General features: G+C 37.9%; 1 protein-coding gene across 1 annotated transcript in view; it reads left to right on the top strand.

Moving 5' to 3' along the window:
• Positions 1-26,864, top strand: part of LCP2 (lymphocyte cytosolic protein 2) — a 79,263-nt gene that overhangs the window by 7,701 nt on the left and 44,698 nt on the right. Inside the window, exons 3-4 of the mRNA XM_056816694.1 lie at positions 3,996-4,042; positions 25,228-25,293. Coding sequence (XP_056672672.1) covers positions 3,996-4,042; positions 25,228-25,293 — 113 coding nt within the window. The remainder of the gene's footprint in view (positions 1-3,995; positions 4,043-25,227; positions 25,294-26,864) is intronic.

Genomic DNA, 26,864 nt, shown 5'->3' with positions numbered 1-26,864 from the left:
CATGTGAAATCATGAATAACATATTTTAATACTAGGCACATCACAAAAAATAGAAAAAAATGAGAAAACTATACTTCAATTAGCAGTCATATTTTATCAGTTCTCTCTATGGAAATGAATAGCATTTTTCCTCATGACTCCATTGAAATTGTTTTGGATCATTGTACTGATTAGAGTGGTCAAGTCTTTCACAGTTGATCATCATTACCACATTGCTGTTAATCTGTATGATGTTCTCCCCATTTTTCTCATTTCATTTTGAATCCATTCATGCGAGTCTTGTTAAGTATTATTTGTGAAACCAAATCTCCTCTTCCATTTCTTATGTACTGCATCACAGACATTTTCCATAGCCTATTCAGTCATTTCCCCTACTGATAAATAACCCCTCAATTTCCAATTCTTTGCCACCACTAAAAGAACTTCTATAATTGTTTTTGTACAAATAGGTTCTTTTCCTTTTTCTTTGATCTCTTTGTGGTATGTATCTATTGCTGGGTCAAAAAGGTATGCAAAGTTGTATAGTCCTTTGGGCAGCATAACAAATTGTTCTCCAGAACAGTAGAACCAGATCACAAGTCCAATAATAGTTCGTGAGTGTAAGTATTTTTCCTCATCCCCTCCAGAATTTGTCATTTCTGATATTGTTTTAATTTGCATTTCTCTAGTCAATTGTGATTTAGATAATTTTTGCATATGACAATTAGCTTCGATTTCTCCTTCTGAAAACTGCTTATTCATATTATGTGAAAATTTATCGAATTGGAAATAGCTTGCATTTTTTGTAAATTTGACTTCAATTTCATGTATATTTGAAAAATTAGGCCTTTCTCAGAGAAATGTAAAAAATTTTGGTATCACTTCACTATCTATGGTATGTTTTAGCAAAATATAGCTTTCCTTATTTTTTCTTTTAATTAGATCTATTTTTATTTTTGCTTTGTCTGAGGTCACAATTGCTATCCCTGCCATTTTTTACTGTCTTTATTTTAACTGTGTGTCTTTCTGTTTCAAGTGTATCTATTGTAGACAAAATATTGTTGGATTCTGGTGTCTAATCCATTCAACTTTCCTCTTCCATGTTATGGGCTAGTTCATCTTATTCACATTCAGTTATGAGTGCTAAATGTATTTCCCTCCATCCTATTTTTTTCTGTTTAATCCTTTTCTCTCTTTTTTAAACTATCCCTCATTAAAAGTCCATTTTTCTTCTGACCATTGACTTCTGGTCTTAAGGCAGTTAGAAGAAGTCTAAACAGAGGAAAGGAATGTCTGAATCAATTATATTAGGATGATCTCAAAAAAATGAGGGGATGAGAAAGAAGGATGCACTTGGAGAGGGGGGGAGAGAGAAGTAGAATAGAGAAAAATTTTCTCACAGGTTCACAAAGAGCTTTTATAGTGGGGGGAAAGTGGTGGGCAATTCTCAAACCTCTTATGAAAATTGGTTTGAAGAGGGAAGGCTGCATACATATATATGTACACACATATCTACATACATACATACATATACATATGTATACATATATTTTTGTACACACTCTTAGTTTGGTATAGAACTCTATCTTGCCCAATACTGAAATAGGAAGAAAGGGGGATATAAGATATGGGGAGAGGTGGAAAATAATAAAAGGAGAAATTGATTAAAATAAAGTCTTAGGAGTTATTATTATCATCTTCCCATATAGGAATATAAATGGGTTTATCTTATTGTTTCTATTATGATTTCTCTTTCATGTTAAACTTTCAAGAACTTAGTAGCCACATCTATAAAATGAGTATTATAGTAGCTGCAGTACCTATCTCACAGAATCATTTTGAGTGTCATATGAGAGATCATACATATGATACCTTGAACATCAGGTACCTATTGTTGCTACTTCTGCTGTTCAGGTATTGTCTTCTCTCTCTTATTGTATTTGGTCACCTGATCACATTGCTACCTAAAAAGCAGAGTTTGGGGCCTTTAATTCTGGCAGACCAACCAGCAGTCAAATTCATATGGCAAATGTCTGGGACTCTGCAAGAAAATTGGAAAATGATCTGTGTTCCAAACAAGCAATCATGTAAGGGGAAGGAGGGGAAAGAAACTTCCATGATCACTCTACACATAAACAGAACTCCAGTCATGCAAAGAGTTGAGGGTGAGTTTGGCCAGAAATGGGTACTTTCTCAAGTCCAGTTCTGCATCATCCCAGCCCAGGGCACAATATCACTTTTGGGGGGCAGTAGGCTAGACAGAGTCCAAACTTGTGGTACCATCTTTATATAGAACTTCAAATGTGGAAACTCCCACCAATGAGGATGGATAACAGAAGCAATTTATATTTTTACAGATTTGCCTGTAGCAATAAAAATTTAGGGGAAGGTAGTTATGTATCATCACTAAGCTAGTATATGTCAGAGAAGGGATTGGAACCAAAATATTCCTGAATCTGAGATCATCCCATTATGGTATTAGGCTGTCTCTTGTACTATGAACAAATACGTGAATGAATAAATGAATGAACGAGGCACTATGTATAGGAGATGCTTAATACCTGTTTCCAGAAAGTCTCTGTGTGTTTTCAAAAGCCTGGAACCCATTCTCCTCTCACATGCCTGCCTCTTAGAATTCCTAGTTCTGCTCAAAATTTAGTTCAAGCACCATCCACAAGGTGTCTTACTGGATGCCCTCAGGGGCTAGTATCTCTCTGCCCTCCAAATACTTTGTATTTATTTTGTAGGTATAAATTTTTTCTCCCTTTGTAAAAGATAAACTCTCTGAGGGCAGGACTATCTTCATTTTTGTCTTTGTAACCTTAGTGCCCAGAACAGTGCCTGGCACATTATCGGTGCTTAGTAAATACTTTTTGATTGATTGACTGATTGAGGATGAATAGTTCTGGGTCAATAAGGCTGACTCTTCTGGAATATAGCCTCCACCAGCACCAGCCCCTGTTATTCATTACTGTTAAAAGTCGACAGAAGACACAGCAGTGACACTGTACTTCATCTTTCCATTGACCTGATGGGTATTGATTTCCGTAGGATACAAGCATAAAGAACAATGCACAAGGAAACATAGGACCAGAGCTGCAGTTCAGGCTCTGCCAATTCATTATCATTATGACCTCTGCCCAGTTCCTTAACTTCCTTTATCCTCAGTTTATTCTTCTATAAAATGGAAACTAGAGTATCTGCTTAATTCACAGGACTTGTAAGAGATTTAAATGAGAGAGTAAAAGAGAAAGAAAGTATCACATGAAAAATAAAGCTATGCTAATATTAAATATTGTGTCTAGCAGCTGCCTCTTCCAAAGTGTGAATGCTTGGTTAAAGGGGTTGAATAAGTGAGAATTTTAAGTGATTAAATGTTTTTCCATTTACTCAACAAAAAAAGGATGGAAATAAACCGTGGCAGCAAGGTCAGGGGAAAGAATGTAGGATCTGGAGGTGGAGGAACTGGATAAAAATCCCAACTGTGTCACTTTTTATATGTTAGCTTCAGCAAGTCACTTCCTTTCTTTGGGCCTCTGTTTTCTCATCTATCAAATGAGAGCGTTGAATCAGAAGATCTCTAAGATCATTCCCAAATGATCTATGATACTAGTCTTCTTAAAGTGCTCTTCCTCCTCCAAAAGTTCAGCATGTAAGACAAGGGTTGCCTCCATAAAACTATGAGGGGAACACTATATCAATTTGAGGAATATTCAAATAAATAAAGCATTGGAGTTTTTCTTGATGAAGAGAATGATAAGTCAATCCTTCTTCAAATCCTTCTGAGGATTTATTCCACTACAATCAAACCTCGTATGAAAATTGGTTCAAAGAAGGAAGGCTGCATACATATATATGTACACAAATATATACATACACACACACACATATATATATACACACACATATATTTTTATACACACTCTCAGTTTGATTGTTTTTCTCTGGCAAAAGAGTAGAGGTTCCTAATGTCTTTATTCTGCACTAATTATATTCCATTTATATTTTTGTTTCAGAACCTGTCTGAAAATGACATTCAGAAATTTCCCAAGCTTCGGGTTCCGTAAGTACTCACATCTTATCAAATGGCCCAGTCAGGTTGAATTAAAAGGGAAGCCATTTTAAACTATGGTGAACCATAAGATTTTTGTGTTTATTTCTGAAAGGGGAAGAATAATTGGAGGATGGTAGAAGGGGGAGTAACTAATATGCAGGCCTCTATGACCTCATAGTGTGAGCTTGTTTGGAAGATAGAACATCTATCACTTATTTGGTTAATGATGGTTGTTGGATTTATGGTCTATCAAATCCCAGGTTGTTTTAGGGTTAGGCAAACCCTACCCTTTGTGTCTTGAGTCATCCTTGTTTTTTTTTTAACCCTTACTTTTTGTCTTGGAGTCAATACTATGCATTAGTTCCAAGGCAGAAGAGTGGTAAGGACTAGGTAATGGGGGTTAAGTGACTTGCCCAGGGTCACACAGCTGGTAAGTGACTGAGGCCAGATTTGAACCTAGGACCTCCCTTCTCTAGGCCTGGCTCTCAGTCTAATGAGCTCTCTAGCTGCCCCCTTGAGTCATCCTTTTGGAGTTGGAGAGCTCTCAGATCGTCTAGTAATGGAATCAATAAATGGAAATGAGACATTGTTTTGAGTAACTAAGGTAGATTTAGAACTAAAAAGACGTTAAGAGGTCACCTAGTTCTACCTTCTCATTTTACAGGTTTTGTAACTAGGTCCCAGAAAGGTAAATGCCTTGCCCAAATATCACAGACAAGATTTGAATTCAGGTCCTTTAATTCCAAATCCATCAATCTTTCTATTGTTCCTCCTATTAAGTAAAAGGTCAAAGAAAGTCATAGACAGAGATTTACTTGAACTATATTCATAGTTCGTCTGCCATCAACAAGGGTGAATCTAAAATTGGATCCTGTTTTATCCCCCTCCCCCCTTTTTAGTCTACACTAAATAACAATGGACAGAGAGCAGGAGACTTAGATATGGAATTTTGGGCAAGAGAACATTACCTCTTTTGGCCTCAGTTTGGTCTTATGTAAAATGAGAGAGTTATCATTGATGATTCTTTCTTGAGGATGAGAAAATGCAGTTTGGAATCTTGATGTTGATGTGGTGGGGACTAAAGGAGAATGAGCAAGTCAGCCAAAACTGAAGTAAAAGTTCTTTCCAGGAGAAAAGTCTTAAAATGTAGAGTCAAATCCAACTCAAAAATAAAAACAAAATCTGTGAATTTAAGGCCAATTTAAGGTTCTATTAGAGCTTTTTTTTTTTTTTAATCCTTACCTTCCAACTTAGAAGCAATATTAGGGATTGATTCCAAACCAGAAGAGTGGCAAGGACTAGACAATGGGGGTTAAGTGACTTGCACAGGGTCACCCAGTTAGGAAATGTTTGAAGCTAGATTTGAACCAGCACCTCTAGCCAGTCTCTAGGCCTGGCTCTCAATCCACTGATCCACTTAGCTCCCTCCTGCCCCAACTAGGTTTTTGTGATTATTTTTATTAAAGAGATATATGAAAGAGAAGAAGGACCACTTGGTAGACAAACCAAGCAATACAAATTTGATTAAGTTGTGAAAAGTAGAATTTCTTCCACTTTGTCACCATGAAATAATTAGAATTCTTACCAAATATTATCCTGAGCAACAAAGTAGTTAGAAATGATGAATCCATGTTCTATATGGGGAAACAAAAAGATTTAAGAAGTTTATCCAGGAATATAGGGAGAAGTACCAGGGAAAGGGGCCAAGACTAGAATTCTGAACCTCTCACTTTTTAGTGCTTTCTTCAGATTTTCTGGCTTAGTTATCAATAACCCTAAGTTTTAGTAATCAAGAAGCAAGGAAATAATCAATTGACAAACATTTATTATATTCCTTCTTTGTGTCCAGAACTGAAGTGGGTGGGGGGGCAGGTCTGGGGATACAAGGGAAAAAGCAAGAGTCCCTGCCCACAACAAGCTAGGGAAGGTGAAATCAACATGGATATCTATATCTATCTATCTATATTTCTATCTATCTATCTATCTATCTATCTATCTATCTATCTATCTATCTATATATATATATATATATAGAGAGAGAGAGAGAGAGAGAGAGAGGGAGAAAGAGAGGGGGGGGGGGAGAGAGAGAGAAGTGTCTATTTAAAACATTCACAATAAATACAAGATAATTTTGGAGAGTACGATGATAGCAGCCTGTGGGATCTCGAAAGGTTTCATGGTATCAACCTGGAAAAACACAGAAAGACCAAAGTAGCTATAAAAGAACAAATCTTTAGTTGAGATAAGGGAGAAAATACTCTTATGATCACCACACAGAGTCATAGGCAGCACTACACAGAGCCAAGCTCTGGGAGCACTGTCTTTGAGAAAATCCACCATGAATGGGAATGTCCATCATGGGACCCAAGAAGATGCTTAGTTCCAGTAAACTAGAGAGTGTAAGGAAGGGGATTAACATGTAACAAAGCTGGAAAAGTAGGCTGGGTTAAGAAGAAAGTGAACGGAGAGAATAAAAAGAGATGAGGTCTAGGCAAAAATAAAATCACGAACCTCATCCCCAAAGTCTTAACTGTCATCTTAGTCATATTGATTGAGTGCCTAAAGGGAGAGAGACGCTCATTTATTCACTTTTTCATTTAACCAGAATTAAGTACTTATTATGTGCCAGACACTACAGTAGATGCTAAAGATACAAAAGCAAAATTAAACTATCCCTGACCTCAAAGGGCTTAGGCAACATTAGATTCGTATCTGGTATGCAATCTATGGCATTTCTAATATGAGGACCCATATTTCCAGTACAGAACTAATTTCTTTGGTATGGAATCCACATCTCAGATAGAGAACCCAATTCTCCAGTACAGGGTCTATAACTCTTTGCATAAGTGAAAAAAGAGACACTCAGGAGAACTCGAGATAGTTAAGCCACACCAAGAACTCTGTATCCCATTCTGGGCACCATATTTTAGTATAGATAATAACAAACTGGCAATCAGAATGGTAAAAGGATTGGGGAGGATTATTTCTTACTGTGGAAAGAATGAGACTCAGTGGGATCTGAGGGCCCTTCTAAGAGCTTTGGTGACTAAGCACCCCATCTCTTCTCCTAACTGCTCTGTGAGTGTGTCGGCTGGGGAGGGAGGTGGAGACTTTGCTCCCCAGTAAAGTAGAAAGAGAGTCAAGCCAGAGGCAGGAAGATAACACTTCTGTAGTTATTTAAAAATATGAAAAAAAAGATGGGCCTGTGGTATGAGTCACCACACTCAAAGCTTCAGCTCAGAAGACAACATCAAGGCCTGCAGCCCTCAATGCAGAGAAGGAAGCCTAGGGAGCGGAAAAGGGATGTCACAAGAGGCATCCTCCCTCAGCTACCCCCTCCCAAGCCCATTTTGGGATCCCTGAGCTCACTGGTATAGAAGTGAGACCAAGGAAGTGGGGGCTGAGAGGCTCCCTACGCCCATCATTGGTTCCTCTGGTTTTACTTCCAAATTATGAAAGCAGGGACCTTTTTCTTTTTTCCTATTTTCTGTTTTCAGAACTTTTCTATATTCTACCTTTCTATAGATGCCTTCCCATCTATAACCCCCATCCAGGTACCTAGCCATCATGCTGTTAAGACTGCTCCCATCTTCCATCCCTCTAAAAGTACTCCAACCTCTAGACCCCATGGATTTCTTTCCCATAGTCAAAGGACCTCACAAACCTATTCATGCATGCTAGGCACTAATGATGGATATAATGGATGAATACAGGGAGTTCCCCAAAAGTCTTAGTGCAGTGTTAAACAGTTGAAGCCTAATACTGCATTAAGACTTTTGGGGACATCCATTATTGTGTCATTGCATCCAGGAGAGTGGTATTCTAGCAGAGGATTGTGCCTGTCCATCAAAGGAGTTTAGCTCTAGAGAGCTGAAAGGGATCTCAGAAGCATCTAGTCCATTGCCTTCATTTCAAAGAGAAAGAAACTAATGACCAGGGAAATTAAGCAACCTGCACGGGTAGCAAGCATAAGAGCTAGGATTTGAATCTAGATCTCTGAATTGATCAAAAGGGCTGAATTTCTAATCTAATTTCAGGCTGATTTAAGACTTGCAAGAAGAGGCATTTAGGGGGAGTAGGAGGGCTCGTTCCATACCCTTAAATCACACTGTGTAGACACTGCCCGCCTCACAGACAAGGAGCTCTCTGTGAAAAGGTAAATTCAACAGAAGGGCTCTGCTGAAGACAGCTGGTCCTCTGGGCTGACTCTTGAAGAGCTCCTTTGATGTCATAAATCCTTGCTTTCCATCTCCTTTGGCTTCTGGGTAATGACAAGAAGGGAAGGGTTTGGCTCTTTAGGCTAGGCAGTTTGCTTTTTAAGTGGACAGTGGTTTTTATTTTTATTTTACTGGAAAAAGTAGTGTCCTTGTCTGTGAAATGAGGGACTCGATGATCTTTAGGGTCACTTCCAGTGCTGAGGGTCCAGGATGGTATATTATAATATCTGTATTGCTTAGCCTCCTCTCTTCCTGGCTGAATGGGGAAGAGAGATGTGAGAGAAGAGGGAGAGAGACAGACAGACAGACAGATAGACAGACAGAGAGGGAGAGAGAGAGAGGCACAGAGAGACAGAGGAGATAGCCCGGGCAAGATGGTTAGTGATAGAGATGCAGATGTTGTGTGGTGTAGAAGTATACCCCTGGGGTTCAGGAAGTATACTTTTCTCAAGAATGCAAGACTCCAATACTTAATTTAAAAGTAAAGAGAGAGATTTATTAGTAATGTTGAATTTCTGGCCAGCAAGACAGCAGGAGTGGATCAATCTCTCCCAGAATGCCTCCATTCTGGTGTTTTTATATTCTTCTACAGCATCTGGGACCTGACTCTGGAGCAAGGGGTTGGGGAGGGGGAGGTTAGCCTGAGGGCATGGGATGGTTCTCGAGATTTGGAGGATGAGTGAATGAGGTCTGTCTCTTTGTCCATCTCAATTCCATGGGGCGATCAAAGGAGGGTAATCTCCCTGGTCAGGTGTTTTGGGTTGGGAGTCTGGAGGACCTAAGGGAGCAGAGGAATTTCCCTGATAATAGTTTGATAATAGTTTGGGGGCGGGGTACAACGCCCATGCCACAAAGACAAGCACAGAGCAGTGTTAGAAAGAAAGGGCATGGAGTTACTCCCTTGATAAGTAATGACGGCTCCCAATTCGCAGAGAGTGCAAGATATACTGTGGCTATGGGGAGGCAGCCAGGACCTAGACCAAGCTAGGGAATATTGTAGCCATTCTTGGGTGTCAGATTTCATGCCTTCCCACCACCCCACCCCCAACATTGGAAAGAGTGATAGATGTGAAGTCAGAAGAACTGGGCTCATGTTCCTTTTCTGGATATGATGGGCAATTCAGTTAATCTCTCTGGATCTCAGTTTTTTCATATGTAAAATGGAAAGAAGGGTGGTTTAGGTCATTTCTTGAAGGTCTGGTACTGAAATTACAGAGTAAGATTTATAAGGTAATGGGAATAGATTTCTTCTTTTTTTCTGTACATTCTAAAGTTTCCCCATTATGTAAAGCGAGGGGGTCCCTTCTTTCTCTCCATTTATGATCATATTGTCACAGTGACCTCAGTGGCTTCTTCTATCTGCCTGTCAGATATGGTACATTTCAGCCTTCCCCCAGAGCTCCACACAACCCTTAAGTGGGGATTGGGAATGACTGTCTCTCTGTCATTGGATTAAACCCCCAATAATTTTGTTCCCTTAATTTTAAGGAGTCCAAGAACCCAGTTCTATTTGACCACTTCATGGTCAGAGTAACTTTATTTATTTTAAAACTTTACCTTCTGTCTTGGAAATAATACTATGTATTGGTCCCAAGGCAGAAGAGTGATAACAGCTAGGCAAATGGGGTTAAGTGACTTGCCCAGGGTCACACAGCTAGGAAGTATCTTGAGACTAGACTTAAAACCAAGTCTTCTTGACTCCAGGCCTGATTCTCTATTCACTATGCTACCTCGTTATCTCAAATATATGGCTGTTATTTTTAAACTCTAAAATAGAAGAGTGGCAAGGGTGGCAAGAGAGGCAAATGGGTCAAGGACTTGCCCAATGTTACAGAACTAGGAAGTTTCTGAGGACAAATTTGAACCCAGGACCTCCTATTTCTCAATCCACTAAACTACCTTGATGCCTCAGATTAGCTTTTACAAAGGAATATTTCTTTCAAATGTATAGCAAAAACAAACATAACTGTCCCTCTACCCACATCCCATCCTGGGGAGTATAAACCACCCCCTCCCTGTGTCTTGGGTGGAGTAAGAGATTAGGTTCAGGGCTGAACTCAACTCCTATGTAGCATAGTCCCACCAGGTCCCAAATTCCAAACTGAACAGAGCTCCAGTGCTGGCACCCTGGCTTCTATGCAGCTGGCAGGAAAATCTGATCTTTCATCCTACTTCCACAGTTTCATTCATCTGCTACTGGGTCAGCAGATCCTAAAGACAGATGAAACAATCCAAAAAATCACAAACTCTATTTATTCCTGGAGCTCCCGAATCTAAAAGGGAGAAGTGGGGAGGCAGTCCTTCCTCCATACTGAGACTGAGACTGAGTTTGCTGGTTCTAAACATGGCAGCCAGTTCCAAGTTCCAAAGTCAATGCAAAGAAGCTAATCCCCCATTTGCATGGCAGGAGAACAAAAGGTATCCTCTCCCAGGAGTCAGACCCTGCTGTCTCTAACATGATTTCCTCCCCTTTAGATGATGGGTACAAGCAGCAAAACCATGTTACCTACTATGATTCTGCCTCTAACTAAGGGAAGACATTTGTGAAATGCCTAGAGCGGACTAAGAATTCAGATCCATAAACCATTAGAGCTAGAAGGAGCTTTTAAAATAATTTAATCTAGAATCATCACTAGAGGTAATTGTGCCTAAGGCAAATTCAATTAAATGTGTATGAGGTGCTTGTAAGAGTGTGAGGGAAGGGGGAGGAGGCACAGGAGTTGTGGCACTTACAGCTTCAATCATTATCAGAAAGGGACTATAACCCATTCAGCAAAAATCCTGACCTTTGGCCCTGAGGGTCTTAAGTAGTAAGGTGGACCCTGGGATAGGCCCAGGGACAGTTGAACCACATTGCCACCAGAGGAACTTAAGACAAGCCATGGGGACAGTAAAAGTTATTGATAAAAATAAGGCTCCTGCCTGGTGCTTAACCTGTACCAGTACCCTTGGGTCAAAGGCCCCCATCTACCTCTTCTGTTCCTTATGGGCCGGATCTAGTCCATCTTTTTCATTTTACAATGCAGCGTTAAGGCCAGAAAAGAAACATAATTTGCCTAAAGTCACCAATGAGTTAGCTTAAACACTAAGTCTCTTGACTTCCAATATTGTTTACAATTTGTCTGCCTTTTTCTGTTCCCTCATTTTCCTCCATATGCATTACTAACAATATCCAAGAAAAAGAAAAAAAAAACATTTTCTTCTTTCTTGAACCAAAGGCAAAACAGGTAGGCAGCCTCTGGACTTCCTTTGTCTTTGGTGCCTTCTCTAACCCACACTATATACAATATTCCTAATATAGTTCAGTTCAAAGATTTTCTCTGTGTAAAGTTACATAGCCCAAACAGAGACCATTCCTTTGGCTTTAGTTATAGCATTTCTTTCTTTTTTTTTTTAAACTTGAAATATTTTAATTAATTAATTAAGAATATTTTTCCATGGTTACATGATTAGTGTTCTTTCCCTCCCCTCTCCCACCATATTCCTATAGCCAATGCACAATTCCACTGGGTTTTACATGTGTCATTGATCATTTTGGTCATTGATCAAATTGATCATGACCCATTTCCATATTATTGATAATTGCGCTAGGGTGATCATTTAGAGTCTACATCCCCAATCATATTCCCATCAAACCATGTGATCAAGCAGTTGTTTTTCTTCTGTGTTTCTGCTCCCACAGTTCTTCCTCTAGATGTGGATAGTGTTCTTTCTCATAAGTCCCTTAGAATTGTCCTGGATCATTGCATTGCTGCTAGTAGAGAAGTCCATTACACTCGATTGTGCCACAGTGTATAGGTCTCTGTGTTCAATGTTCTCCTGGTTCTGCTCCTTTCACTCTGTATCAATTCCTGGAGGTTGTTCCAGTTCACATGGAATCCCTCCAGTTCATTATTCCTTTGAGCACAATAGTATTCCATCACCAACATATACCACAATTTGTTCAGCCATTCCCCAATTGAAGGGCATCCCCTCATTTTCTAATTTTTTGCCACCACAAAGAGTGCAGCTATGAATATTCTTGTACAAGTCTTTTTTCTTATTATCTTTTTATTCACAGCATTGCTATTCCTGTGAGTTTATCTGGAACAATAACTCCATCCCTACTCTTCACAATTGTCTGCCTGCTCTTGCTATTGAGACATCTTATGCTATAATCCAACAAACATACAGTGTGTGATAGCTAGCATTTGTTGTGGTTTAGTCATTTCAGTCATGTCCAACTCGTAGTGGCCCCATTTTGGGTTTTCTTGGCAAAAATACTGGACTGGTGTGCCATTTCCTTCTCTAGCTCATTTTACAGATAAGGAACTAAGGCAAATAGGGTCAAGTGACTTGCTCAGAGTTACACAGTTAGTAAGTATCTGAGGCTGGATTTGAACTCAGGAAAATGAGTCTTCCTGATTTCAAGTCCAGCTCTCTATCTACTACACTATCTAGCTGCCCTAGCTAGAATTTAGATGGCATCTTAAAATTGGTAAAGCACTTACATATTTTATCTCATTTGATCCTTACAAGGCATCAATGAAAAGAAGAAAATAGGTATTTGTGCTCATTTATATATGAATAATGGTGGCTCAATGGATAATGCTAGACTTGAGAGATGAGTGTTATTATTTCCATTTTAAAAATGAAGAAATTACAATTTAGATAGGTTAAGTGATTTACTCAAAATTACACAATTTAATGAACGTCTGAGGATTTGAACTCAGGTTTTCCTGATTGTGAGCCAAGTGTGCCTCTGACTAGCTCAGTATATAGAGAGAATCTCCTACAGGACCTTGCCTGTGCTAAGGGTTATGGTGGATTCAAAACAGCAGAAATATTAGACATTTTCATCTGGGCTCAAGAGCCTATACTCTGCTCAGGGAGACAAGATTTAAATATAGGAAGCTAATATAAAACAAGAGAGAGTATGGGATTCCTGGGATAACTGGGGCTTGAGAGGGTCTTAAAGGAGGCTAGAACAGGGGGGAAAAATTCCAAATTCTGAGGCTGGTCAACTAGTGGGGATTACCAGAGAATGTGAGGGAGATGGAAAGAGCTAGAGTTACCAGAGGAAACCTTTTTTGGGGACTGTTTCAGGAAAAGGTATTTTCTTGAAATTAAATTGTTACAGCTTGAGGAATAAATAGTAAAGAAGAGCCCTCCAGAGGGACATATTTGGATTTGTACAAGTACAAGGCTCTGCAGAGGCTACTGAGTCTTACAGGGATTCTGTAAATCCCTTCACTATTTTAAAATTAAGTTTAATGGATCAAGTTGACTCACAAGGATTGGTTGTTGTCAGCTGTTTATTAAAGGACCAGCATTCATCTGGAAAATACAAATGATGCTTTCAGAATAACTGAGTTCATTTCCTCATCCATATGGAGGAATAATTGAAGATAGGAATTTTTCTAAATGAGCTGTGAAAAAAAGGATGGAAAAGCTGGAGGAGCTATAAGTATAATAGATTAGAGTAAGCCACTTAAGTATGAAAACCAAAGAGAAGAGGACTGGGAGGGACTGGTTTTAGATGCAGGCTCTTCTCTTTCCTGTCTATGTGACTTTGGATAATTTATTTCTTGGGGAGAGAAGTCCTGCTGGGAGGAAATGTCTCTAAGAATAATAACTAATATTCTTAGAAAACTTTAAGATTTTCAAAGCTCTATAATAATAATAACAGTGATAACAATTGCTAGCATTTATACAGTACTTTACATGAATGGTCTCATTTAACCCACACAACAATCCCATTACTGGGCAAGTCATTAAATCCCATTTGCCTCAATTTCCTCAACTGTAAGATAAGCTGGAAAAGGAAATTTGTATTATTAGACCCATTTTACAGATGAGGAAATTGAGGTTAAGAGAGTTCATCAGGGTCATTTCTATTATGTCTCAAAGGGAGAATTTGAACTCAGGTCTTCTGACTTCAAGTCTAATACTCTATTTTGTCACTTTATTGCCTGTTCTTTACAAACTGTCTCATTTGAGCCTCACAACAATCCTGTGAACTGAATTCTATGGTTCTTACTGTCAGTATTGACATTTTACAGAAGACCTGAGGCTAAGTAAGCTCACGAGACTTTTCTGATATCATACAAGCATCTCGTTTGAGACTCAAGCCTAGGGCTTTCTGATTCTACTTCCAGCTCTCTATCCACAAAGGCAAGGCATAGAGAAAAAGAGGGAAATGGTCATTTGTGTTCATTTATAGATGAATAAAAGTGGCTCAGTGGAGAATGCTGGACTTGGACTCAGGAAGACCTGAGTTCAAATCCTCCATCAGCCATCAGTCATCAGCCATCTGGGGAACTCATCCAACTTCTCGCACCGTCAGTTTCCTGATCTGTAAAATAGCAGTAATAATACCTCCTTCAAGGACGTTGGAAGAATCAAATGAGATAACAAGTAAAATAGTTTACAAACCTTTAAATACAATATAAAATTGAGACATCATAATAACTCATAAAATCATCCTGGGAGATATAACTCCTGACCTTATATAGGCAAAATCGAACCACAGATATATCTCTTCCACATCACTGAGGTTAGGGGCACAGCACCCCCATGATGTGGAAGCTACATAAAAAAATGTTTGGCCCTCCCTTCATACCAGAGAAGCCTGAATTTTTTTTTCCTTTTCTTTTATAAGGGATTTACAGTACTTTATTGTAAAATTTGGGTTAAGTATTTGGTCACAAGCTATTTTATGCATTTCTGAGTTTCTAAACGTTGTCTGTGTCATCTGCTGGCTATTGCTTGTTGTCTGCAGCCTCTCTAAAACTCCCCAAAGAATCTCATTTAATTTCTTATGCTGGCTCACAATATAGTGAAACTGTGATGGGGAAGACATACCTGTATTGTCCAAGAAAACATGAGGGGAAAATGTCCCCAGTATCCTTTTCTTCACTCCTACACAGAGCCCTTCTAAGAGGGATACTGAGCGCTGCGGGAAAGGCGTATGATTGAAGTGGCCCTGCTATCTTAACACTGGTCCGACATCTCTGCGGCTTAAAAAAAGTTTCATGTATATTATGCTACTTAAACCTTAATGATAGCCAGGTCTTGTGATCTCCATTTTAAAGATGAGCAAACTGTGATAACAAGAAATCCACTGACTTGTTTAAGGTTCCCTGTGTCAGTAAAAGGGCTAGGATTAGGACATGAATAATCTTTTGATCTTTTTATTCAAGTGACTTACACAGCTTCCCAAGAACTAGTCAGGACCTAGATGGACCTTAAGGCAGCTGAGTGGCTCAGTGGATAGAGTGCTGGGCTTAGAGTCAGAAAGATCCATTTTCCCAAGTTCAAATTCAACCTTAGACACTTATTAGCTGTGTGACCCTGGGCAAGTCATTGAATCCTATTTGCCTCAATTTCCTCAGCTGTAAAATAAACTGGAAAAGGAAATGGCAAATCATTCCAATATCTTTGCCAAGGAAACCCCAAATTGGGTCAGGAAGAGTCACACTGACTGAAAAACAACTGAACAAAAATAGCCAGTCTTGTTCAGAGTTTCTTCTTATTCTGCTTCCCAGGGAATCCAGAGGAACACAGAAAACTACTGGCACCATCTTTTTGACTCAGTAGAAAAAGAGGGATTGCTGCCTTCCATGTACTCACCAGTCCCTACACCCTGCCCCAGCCTCTTTCTCTGGTCTCCAGGTCTTGAATTTGCAGGGGAGGAGGGGAAATGAGTCACCCCCAACTATTTACTGTCCTTTAAGGCAAAGGGAAGGGAATATCAGACTGGCTGTTGCTAGTTCTCAGGGGAAGGCTTCACCAAGCCAGCTTCAGAAAGGACCAGCAGGAAAAATGTCACCATACCTTAGCTTAGCAAGCATTCTTGCAGATGCCTTGGATGTTCCTGAATAGGTGGAAAACTTGGGCAAGCAAGGCTTCTGAGAATGCGATCCTCTGGCCTAATTCTAATTCTGTTAGCCCCTTTGGTTGCAACACTATGTGGCTCTGTGGTTTGCTACTTCCTTCCTTGAGTACTTACATGAGCCCTGGCAGCCTCATGATGTGACATTCACACATACAATCTCCCAACACTTATACATGACTATGTGGTGCTACGATATTTATATATATATATATATATATAATATATACACACAGATATGTAGAGACATAGTTATATATACATGCACACACATGTTAACACACATACTACATATATGTGCATAAAACAAACGTTTTAATGTAAGAACATGCCGTTTTTCCAAGAAGCATTTTAATTTGAATTGGCGTTTAACTAGAAACTCCCAAATAGTAGTCATATTGGATATAAAATTAAAGTGGAATGGAGAAAAAGCTTGTTGGTGGTGGAGTCCTGCACTAAGGTTATATGAGAGCTTGTCAAAATGAATGGTGATTGGGGCAACTGGGTAGTTCAATGGATAGAGAGCCAGAACGAAAGACAAGAGGTCCCAGGATCAAATCTAGCCTCAGACACTTCCTAGCTGGGTGACCCTGGACAAGTCACTTAACCTCCATTGCCTAGCCCTTAACACTCTTCATTGGAACCAATATTTAGTATGGATTCTAAGATGGAAGATAAGGGTTTTAAAAAAATGAATGTTGAAGTTCCCAGGCATATGGCAAGAAAGTCCACAAGTCAAGTGCTAAGGTAATGGAGAATAGGCACAAAGATCTGGAGAACAGTGATAGGAAGGGTATGATAGTTAGTGCAGGAGCAAAGTCATGCATCTCTCCTCCTGTCTCTGAGGCTGGGACAGTGAAGGAATGGCTTCCAACGGAAATGACATGAAGAGATGCCATCTGGTCACTATTTTGTTGTTGAAGGGTAGTTCTAACAATGGCAACAAACATGAACTTGGACAAGCTTGGGGAGAGAGCGGAGGATAGAAGCCTGGTGTGCGATGGTGCTTGGGACCACAAAGAGTAGGATAGGATGAAACCATTTAAGAACAACAGAATCTGACAATAGCAACTAGTTTTCCAGGTCTGTTCCTTAGAGCACATTTATGTCACCTTCATAGAGTTTTGAGGAACTCAATCAACAAGCATTTTAAAAAAACCTAACCCTGATAAACCCCCAAAGTTTATTTACACAAGATAATTCTAGCACTGGATCTTTCACATAGCAAAGACAACTTAGTATATACATGCACATACATATAGATATAGATAAATAGATGGATAGAAAGACATGCAGATGGATAGATAGATAGATAGATAGATAGATAGATAGATAGATAGATAGATAGAAATTACACACACAGAGCAAGGAATGGGGAGCAAGGCTGAAACAAGGGTGCTTTGTCATTGTCAACAGTTAATATAATTTCATAACTATGGATCTACTGCTTCACTTTCATTTGGAGAGACTTTGCTTTGCTCCTGACCCTCAGTGTACATTTCTGAGACTGAGGTCAAAAGTGTTCTCACTGGATAGCACATGAGGGAAAGGGTAAATGGAGGGGAAAAGAAGCCTCAAAATATTACTTGGTGTGGTCTGATGTCCCATCAGCTCTAGCTCTTTATTAACTATTAGCATGGAATTGGTATAAAGAATATTTTGTGGTTTTGTTGCTATTCATTTTTAAAAGGCAAGTTATTATACTTAGTAACAAATTTAATGCAAAATTTCATGTAAAAAATCTGGGAAAGTTTCTCTTTGTCTCACCTACTATTGTCTGCTATGTGAAAAAATAGCTACCTTTGGTACAGTCAACTCTACTCAGGAACCTTGACTATTAGAATAAAGGAAGACAGGGAGGAAGGAAGGAAGAAGGAAGGGCAAGTGTTTAATTTTCAAAGTCAACTTTCAAACTAAAATTACATGCAAGTGAGTGAGCTGGAGTTAGATTTAAGTCACCAAGACATGATTCATATTGAATGGAGATTTTTATGATCTGTGTGCACTTTGGATAAGTTTTCAATATCTATTAGATTGCATTACATTGGTTGGGCCAGTGTACCCTACTGCTCCTCTGGACTTAAAGTGATTGAGGTATTACTGTGAAGAATTGGGTTCTCTTCCTCCTTCCCCTTCCTTCCTGCTTCCCTAGAAAATCTGTATTTTGGTAGTCTCTGGAAAAGAGCACAAAGATACCACATCTCCCAAGGTGTGGGTTGGTGGAGGAGAGATGGTGAGAACTGGAAGAGATTTCCAGCTAAATGCAACAGCCAGGAATTGGGTTGGTTCATCTTTAAAGGTTCTTGAGATGAAGAGTTGGGATTAGGATTAGGTTGGGGAGACTCCTCCATGAAATATTCTGTCTGCAGGTAATTTGTCAGGTAACCCCCTGAGTTATAAAAAAATCAGATATAAAAAGAATAAATCAACTTATGATAATTTTTTATAATGACAACTACTATATATCCACAAGAAACTATTCAGACACAGCACCTCCAAAGTGTTTCATCCCCTCCCCTGGCATGCAAAAATCCCCATATTGGAGGTGGCTTGACAGTTCAGTGGATAGAGGATAAACCTAGAGTGAGAAAGACCTAAGTTGAAATCCTACTTCACACCAATATTAGTTGTATGACCCTGGGCAAGTCACTTAACCTCTGACTTAATCTACTACCAGAGTATAACAATATTTGCCAAGAAAACCTCATGGATAGTTTTGGAATGATTTGGTCCACAGAGTCAAAAATAATTTATACATGACTGATTAACAAGAATACATATTGTGTTAGGTTCTGAAGGTACAAAAACCCGCCACAAATTAATAGTCCCTTCTTTTTTTTGGGGGGGGGTAAATTTTCATTTAATTAATTAATTTAGAATATTTTCCCATGGTTACATGATTCATATTCTTCCCCTCCCTTCTTGCCCCAACCCATAGCTGACATACAATTCCACTGGGTTTTACATGTATTGTTGATCTGATTTCCATATTATTAATATTTGTATTAGGGTGATCACTTAGAGTCTACATCCCCAACCATATCCCCATTGAATGTAAGCACCTTGAAGGCAAGGATAATATTAGGTGCAGCACAGTATCTAGCACAAAGTGCTTAATGCATTATTTTTGCTTCCCTTCAAAAGATTTACATTCTATCAAGGAAGGTATTGTTCTTATTCAATCTTTTTTCAGTCATGTACAACTCTTTATGACCCCATTTGGGATCTTCTTGACAAAGTGGAGTGATTATACCATTTCCTTCTCCAGATCATTTTACAGATGAAGAGACTGAGGCAAACAGGGATAAGTGACATTTCCAAGGTCACATCGCTAGTATTTGAGTCCAGATTTGAACTCAAGAAAATGAATCTTTCTGACCACAAGCCCAGTGTTCTAACTACTACACAACTTAGGCTGCTCCATCAAGGGAAATAACATATATATATATATATATATATATAATGCAGAAAAAGATAAATGCAAGATAATTTTGCAGAGGAAAAAGATACAAATCCCAAAGGGGATCATGAAAGGTTTCTGTGCTTAAATCGAGCTTTAAAGGTGTTGAAGAAAAATATTAATACTGTACTTACACACAAGGCAGTCAGAAATAATTTTTACTAAATTTAACATTATTTGAAATCTAAGCATTATCCTTCTCAGAGAGAAATGTCCAAACTGGCAGAATTCCTTCATACCTTTAGATCTCTTTGTATAACAAATTTAAAGTAGCACTTATTGAAATGTTGAACAAAAAAAAGCTACAATATAACTATTAAAAAAAATTGAGACAGAAAGTAAATGACCTCAGTAAGCTGGTGTTCAAAAATCCCAAAGACCTCAGCTTTTGGGACAAGAACTCACTGTTTGACAGAAACTGCTGGGAAAATTGAAAAATAGTATGGGAAAAATTAGGTTTAGATCAACATCTCACATGTTATACCAACATAAATTCAAAATAGGTAAATGACTTAAATATAAGAAGTGAAAACATAAATAAATTAGGTTGAACATAGAATAGTTTACCTGTCAGATCTATGGGAAATAAAGGAATTTAAGAGCAAGCAAGAGATAGTGAATATTGTAAAATGTAAAATGAATGACTTTGATTACATCAAATTAAAAAGGTTTTTTTACAAATAAAACCAATGCAACCAAAATTAGAAGGAAAGCAAGAAACTGGGAAAACATTTTTATAACAAAACTCCCTGAAAAAGGTTTAATTTCCCAAATTTATAAGGAACTAAGTCAAATTTACAAAAAATCAAGCCATTCCCCAATCAACAAATAGTAAATGGATATAAATAGGCAGTTTTCATACAATGAAATAAAAACTATCAATGAGCACATGAAAAAGTGTTCCAAATCCCTCCTGATTAGAGAAATGCAAATTTAAACTACTCTGAGGTACCACCTTTATGTGATTTTTTTCTCTCTCCTGCATATTGTTTGCTGATTGATGATGAGCCTACTTTCTGCTAAAAGCCACAGATTTTTTTTTTCAGACATTGCTAGTAGGGACACTACTCTATTTTGTATTTGTGAAGATTTTATTTGTTAACTTAAGACTTTTATATGTATCTCCATTATTAAGTTCACACTGTAGTTTCATTCTTTTGATATCTTTTTGGATCCTGATTCTGAGATTTGATATGTGAATTATCCCAACTTTATATGTCAGTTATAAATTTTATGAAAATGACATCTCTACAATTCACCCGTCATTAACTAAAACATTAAACAGCAAAGATGGTGGGGTCAAATCATTAGATACCTCCATCCAAGTTAACATTGAGACATTAATGACTACATTTAGGTTCCATTCTTTTAAACAGTTCCAAATATATCTAACTCACTATCATCTAGACCATGTCTTACTATCTTGTTAATAAGATTGGCTTCATAGAATTAGCCAAATGCCTTGATAATATTTCCAGTGCACATTGAAGACCTTGAAAACTAGACTGAGAAATGTTTTATCAGTCTAATAACATCATCAAAAATCAGAAAGAGGTTAGTCTAACAAGACCTGTTCTTAGTGAAAACATGCTGGCCCTGAGTGGTTGTTGATTTTGTTTGTAAAAAATCACCAGCCATCCCTTTAGTATTACCTCTTAGAATTTTACTAGGAAACCAAGATCAAGTTCAACAACCTATTGTTGGAATTGCCTTTTCTTTGTTGAAAAGTAAGACATTTGCTCTTTTCCAATTTTCCAGTATTTCCTCTCATTTCTTTCAAAGATTGCTGACAATGACTCCATAAGCTGATCTGTAAATTGTCTTAGTAACTCAAGATTTAGTTTGTTTAAAAATTACTTCTGACTCAAATATAGTTAAATACTCTATCTGTTCCGTTATATTGAGTTTCAAGTCTAGTTAACCATTTTTTGTTCTGTCCTTTCCAGGCTGAGGCTCAGTGAACTTTGCAAAAATTAATTCATGATTGAATATATCTGCCTTTCTGTCATCTATTATGATGGCCCCATCTCCCTGGAGAGATATTTCTCTTTTGATCCTCTTCTTTTTTTCCAAACTAACTAAAAAAAAAAACCAACACCACCTTTCTCTTGTCTTCAATATTCACTTCCAATTATAGTTTACTCTGAATATTAGTGATCCTGGCTCAGTTATTACAGGGTCATAGCAAGATTTTGTATTCATCATTTATTACTTATCCTTGCTTTTAGTTTCTCTATTTGCACTTTTAAAAATCTAAATTGGAGAATGAGCTCCCAGTTCATCCTCTTTGGTCACTTTCAACAATTCTTTGTTTTCTTCCTCCTGCGACGATACTTGTGTTTTCAAAATTCCATTCTTGAGTGTTTTCCCATTCTTCTTAGGTCTATATTGCCTATAGAGTTAAGGGTTAAGTACCTAAAGGCCTGCCTAGCCTTTCTTTTTTAAATTTTTTCTCCCCAAATCTAAGTTATCTCTGGCATTGCCTTCCCTTTTTTGTGATTCATTCTAAGACAGAATGATCACTCCTCCTTCAAAACACTTTCCTATCATTTCCACATCAGTGACTAGTTCCTTTGTTGATCAGAATCAGAGCAGAATAACTGTTCCCCTTGTCACTTCCTCTTCTTTTTTTTTTTTTTGAAGTATTACATTGTCATTGAGGCAAAACAAGAATGCATTGTTTCACTTTTGGTAGAAAGAACTCTAGTAGAAGATTTTGGATTATGTCCCTGGGACTAGGGGCTCTGGTCTTATCTTGCCCAGACCAGGCCATTTCCCAGTCATTTCCAAGTCATTCTGATTCATGTTTAAGAACCTGCCCCTGAAATACTCAAACAAATCTAGTTCCTTTTAAAATATTGTCTTCTCCCATTAGAATACCAACCCCTTAAATGTAGAGGCTATCTATCTGATATTGGGGCAGATTCTTAGCTTGAGTTTCTTGAGAGCTCAGAAAGAAGCTCTTTCACCTGCCAAGGTCTGCATACTGGATGTCAAATAAAGAGAATACTAGCCAAGCTCACGTTATAAATAAATAAATGTATAAGCTCACATCAGAGCAATGCTCAGGGGAGTAGCAGTATTAACTTCTCCAGGTAGAGATTGGATTTTTATAGCTTCTTAGGCTCACCTAGAATACACAGATGACTCAGAAGAAATGAAATGGGGGAAATGCAGAAAACTTTGGGTGACAGGAGTTGCTAACAGTCAGGTTAGATCATGTGGGAAAATGCATTTCTCTGTGGTTCATCTTATTAAAATTCCCTTTTTTGGCAGGTAATTTTAAAAATGGCAGAGGCTTCTTTTAAAATGGAACAAGTCTCATTCATTCTGTTACCAATAACGAAGAAAGTCAAATATGAACCCCAATCCTCTGTTTCCTTGGTCTCAGAAGTCACTTTTTTTTTTTGAGAAATTTCCCTAAAATCTTACTCAAGTTCATCCTCTTCTTCTACCCTTACTTGTATCTTGTATGTGTTCTAGGTAGAGTTTCTGGCAAATAGTATGCACTTAATGGATGCTTTTTAATTTGTGCATTCTTTTATTCATGTATAAATAACTGAATTCCTCCATCCCTATACAGCATGCCTCCATGTTAAACTTAAAAAACATTATATAAGTAGGAGTTTTTGGCCTGGTGGTGGTGGTGACTGTGGTGATTGTTATTGAAAGAGGACTAGGACTATATTAGACATGTAAAATATAACGGTTTGTTTGCTATCTCAGAGAGAGGAAAGGGGAGGGAAGGAGGGTGAGAATTTAGCTGAAACTTAAAAAAAAGATTAAAAAAATTTTATGTAATTGAGAAAAAATTAAAATATAATTAAAAAAGAAGTGGCAGGATTTAGTTAGGTAAAGAATAGAGAAGGATTATTCCAGGTCAGGTGATACCATGAGAAAAATATAGAAGTGGTATATCTTGTCTGTGCTGACTCCTTTTCCCATAGCCAGTCTATTTCATCTTCCTCTCAGGGTTCCAGTGGTTGGAGCATCTCCATTATTGGTTGGTGTCCCAATGGGTTGTGTTCCACTAATATTAGGGGCTGACTAATACTCAGTTCCATTTAACCACCTGACATCAATTAGATTTTGCAATGTGATATTTACTGAGAAGATACAGTAAAGAATACCTTTAGCAACATACTCACCTCTAGAGCATCTTGGTCTCAGGGGAAGCTTAGGTTCCAGCCCAGTTCCTACATAGCACGGGCAACACCCAGAGGTAGCACTGACTAGGATGGGGGCCCACAAGTTATTATTTCTTGATCCTCAAGATACTGCTTGCCCAAATGGACTCTGGAATGCCAAGATACTGAGGGATAACATTTTCATACCTTAAACACCAAAGCTGTGTTGGCTATAAACTCTGGAAAGCCAGGATGCAGAGATGCTGTCTGGCTGCACCTTTCAAGCACATGTAGTCATAGGCTCCTCTTCTCCCTTCTTCAGGCTTCACTCCACTAACCCTTCTCAGTGATAAGTGAAGTAGTCACTAAGGTCCCTTGAGAGCATTGAGGTTATAAAGAAGTGGTTGTTGGGGGGCAGTGAGGTGGCTCACTGAATAGAAAGGGGAGATCTGGGGTTCAAATCTGCCCTCAGAACAGCTGTGTGAGCCTGGGAAAATCACTTAACTCTCACTGCCTAGTCCTTACTGCTCTTCTGCCCTGGAATCAATACACAGTGTTGATTCTAAGAAAGAAGGTAAGGGTTTAAAAAACAAAAAAACAAAAGGGAGTTGAAGTTGAGAGTCTTTATTGAATATTTCTTCAACCAAACCAAGAACCACTTTTGGACTGTGATTGTAGTTGACTAGAACCAATTATATGATGTTCAGACATGCTCTAGGGTACACATCACGATTCTCCCAGAAGCAGAAATCAGGGTTCCTTGTGTCTCCAGAGGGGAGATGCCATCAGAGGTACCTATACTAGACCCCCAATTACTAAAGGAATGTTTATGGCATATTTGGGGATAAAAGGTTAAAAATGGTTTGACAAGGATGGATGGATCCTGCTAGGGAGCAGAAAGCTGTGATGGGATAGTAGAGAAAGCAATCATCCAGCAGCCAGCAGACTTGGGATTTCATCTTTGCTACTCTTTTGTCACATGGTCTGGAGCAGATCTTAACTTTCTTGGATCTCAGTTCCTACAAAATGAAGGGATTTGATTAGATGGTGTCTCATGTTCCTTTTAGTGCACTCATTCTCTAAGGCTGGACAAATAAAATAGGTTTGGACTCTCTTTGGACACTCTTTGGAGTGTTTTGAATGCCAGATAAAGTCTGCACCTCAATCTACTTGGCAACTTTTCCTTTGTACTGTCTAAAGAGTGGGACAGCTAGGTGGCACAGTAGATAGCGAGCATGTCCTAGAAAAGGGAGGTCCTAGAATCAGATGTGGTCTCAGACTCTTCCCAGATGTGTGACCCTGGCAAAGTCACTTAACCCCCATTAACTAGCCCTTCTTGTTCTTCTGCCTTGGAACTAATATTTAATATTTATTCTAAGATGGAAGATAAGAGTTTAAAAAGTAAAAGAGTATAATGAAGCTAGTTACACAAACTGAGTTATTGAGTGATCTATAAACTCTGGATTTGTAGTTTTTATGTTTTATATACATATATGTATTTTTTGTTTGATTTACAGAATTTTAAGCAAGTTAAGTCAAGAAATCAACAAGAACGAAGAAAGAAGAAGTTTATTTGCAAGAAAGTGAGTTGTATAATAATGATTTTTTATTTCTTAAAATAACCTTTCTTTAACAAAATAAATGTATGCCAATATACACATACAAATCACAAAAGAACACTCCTCCAAAACAGTTTAGCAAAACAACACAAAACTGCAATTGTAACTGATTTTATTTACAACCATTTTGTTGTTATTCACTCATTTCAGTTATGTCTGACTCTCTTGATCCAATTTGTAGTTTTCTTGGCAAAGATACTGGAGTGGTTTGCCATTTCCTTCTCCAGCGCCTTTTACGGATAAGGAAATTGAGGAATTAGGGTTAAGTGGTTTGCCCAGAGTCACACAACTGGGAAGCATTTGAGGAGAGATTTAATTTAGGAAGATGAGTCTTTCTGACGCTGTTCTCTCTGCTGCACTAACTAGATAAAAAAATAACATAAAACCACATATTTTTGTAATTTACCATTTGTTAAAGGAAAGGAAAACTGAGAAGGTTTAGACTTTTACAAGCTACATTGTCAATTGTTATTTCATTTGTGTTTGGTTGTCATCTAATATCTCCATGTATATTATTGTAATTTATCTCTTAAAGTTTTTTAAAACTACTTTTTTCCATTCTATATCATTTCATGTCTTTCTATATTTCCTCTAATTCTTCATTTTTGTTTGTTCTTATAGAATAAAATATTTTATTATATCCATATGCCAGTTTATTCAATCACTTCCCAATCATTGGGCACATAGTAACTATTTGCTATTATATTCATAGTTATGAATATTGCTTACTCAGAGAGCTTTATCCCTCTTATTAATAAACTAATTGAGGTATAAATTCAGTAGTAGAATCAATGAGTCACAAGAAAAAATAATTGCTTAAGTTTTATTGTACAATTCTATATTATTTTCAAAAACAGACTAATTCACAGCATTACTGGCAGTTAATTGCTGTTTCTGTTTTCTGCCAAACTTGCCAACATTGAAAATATTCTTCTTTCACTATTTTGACAACTTAATGACTATCAAGTGATACCTAGGACTTTTAATTTGCATTTTTCTCATTATTCACATTTTGAACACATTTTTTCTTAGCTGACTGATAATATTATGATGATAGCTTCTGTTTTTTTTTTTTTAGCTGACTGAAGAACAACAATAAAACTGTTGTTTTACTTATGATGGTTTCTGTTCTCTGTTTTTTAGCTGACTGGTGAACTTTGATGATGGTTTCTGTTTTCTGTTTCTAAAATTTCCCATTCACACCCTTGACTACTTAGTCGTTGAGGAATGTATCTTAGTCTTATAGATTCGTAATAATTCCCTGTTGGTTTTGAATGTCAGAATTGCTTCAGAGAAATTTATGCAAATATCCTCCCCCCTCAAAATATGCATATTTTTCTCAATCTGGATGTACCAATTTTATTTGTACAAAAATATTTTGTTTTTATATGATTGAAATTGTCTTTCATATTTTATTCTAAAATATTATTTATGAAGAGCATGATAGATGAAGTCACTGAGGAAACAAAGGTTCAAGCTTCAGAGTATTTAGATTTGTTTAGCAATGTGTACCACATAGCCAACAAATCAGAGGA

The sequence above is a fragment of the Monodelphis domestica genome, chromosome 1, assembly GCF_027887165.1.
Source record: "Monodelphis domestica isolate mMonDom1 chromosome 1, mMonDom1.pri, whole genome shotgun sequence".
NCBI lineage: Eukaryota > Metazoa > Chordata > Mammalia > Didelphimorphia > Didelphidae > Monodelphis > Monodelphis domestica.
The sequence above is the reverse complement of the archived record's forward strand: the minus strand, read 5'-3'. Positions and strand labels throughout refer to the sequence as shown.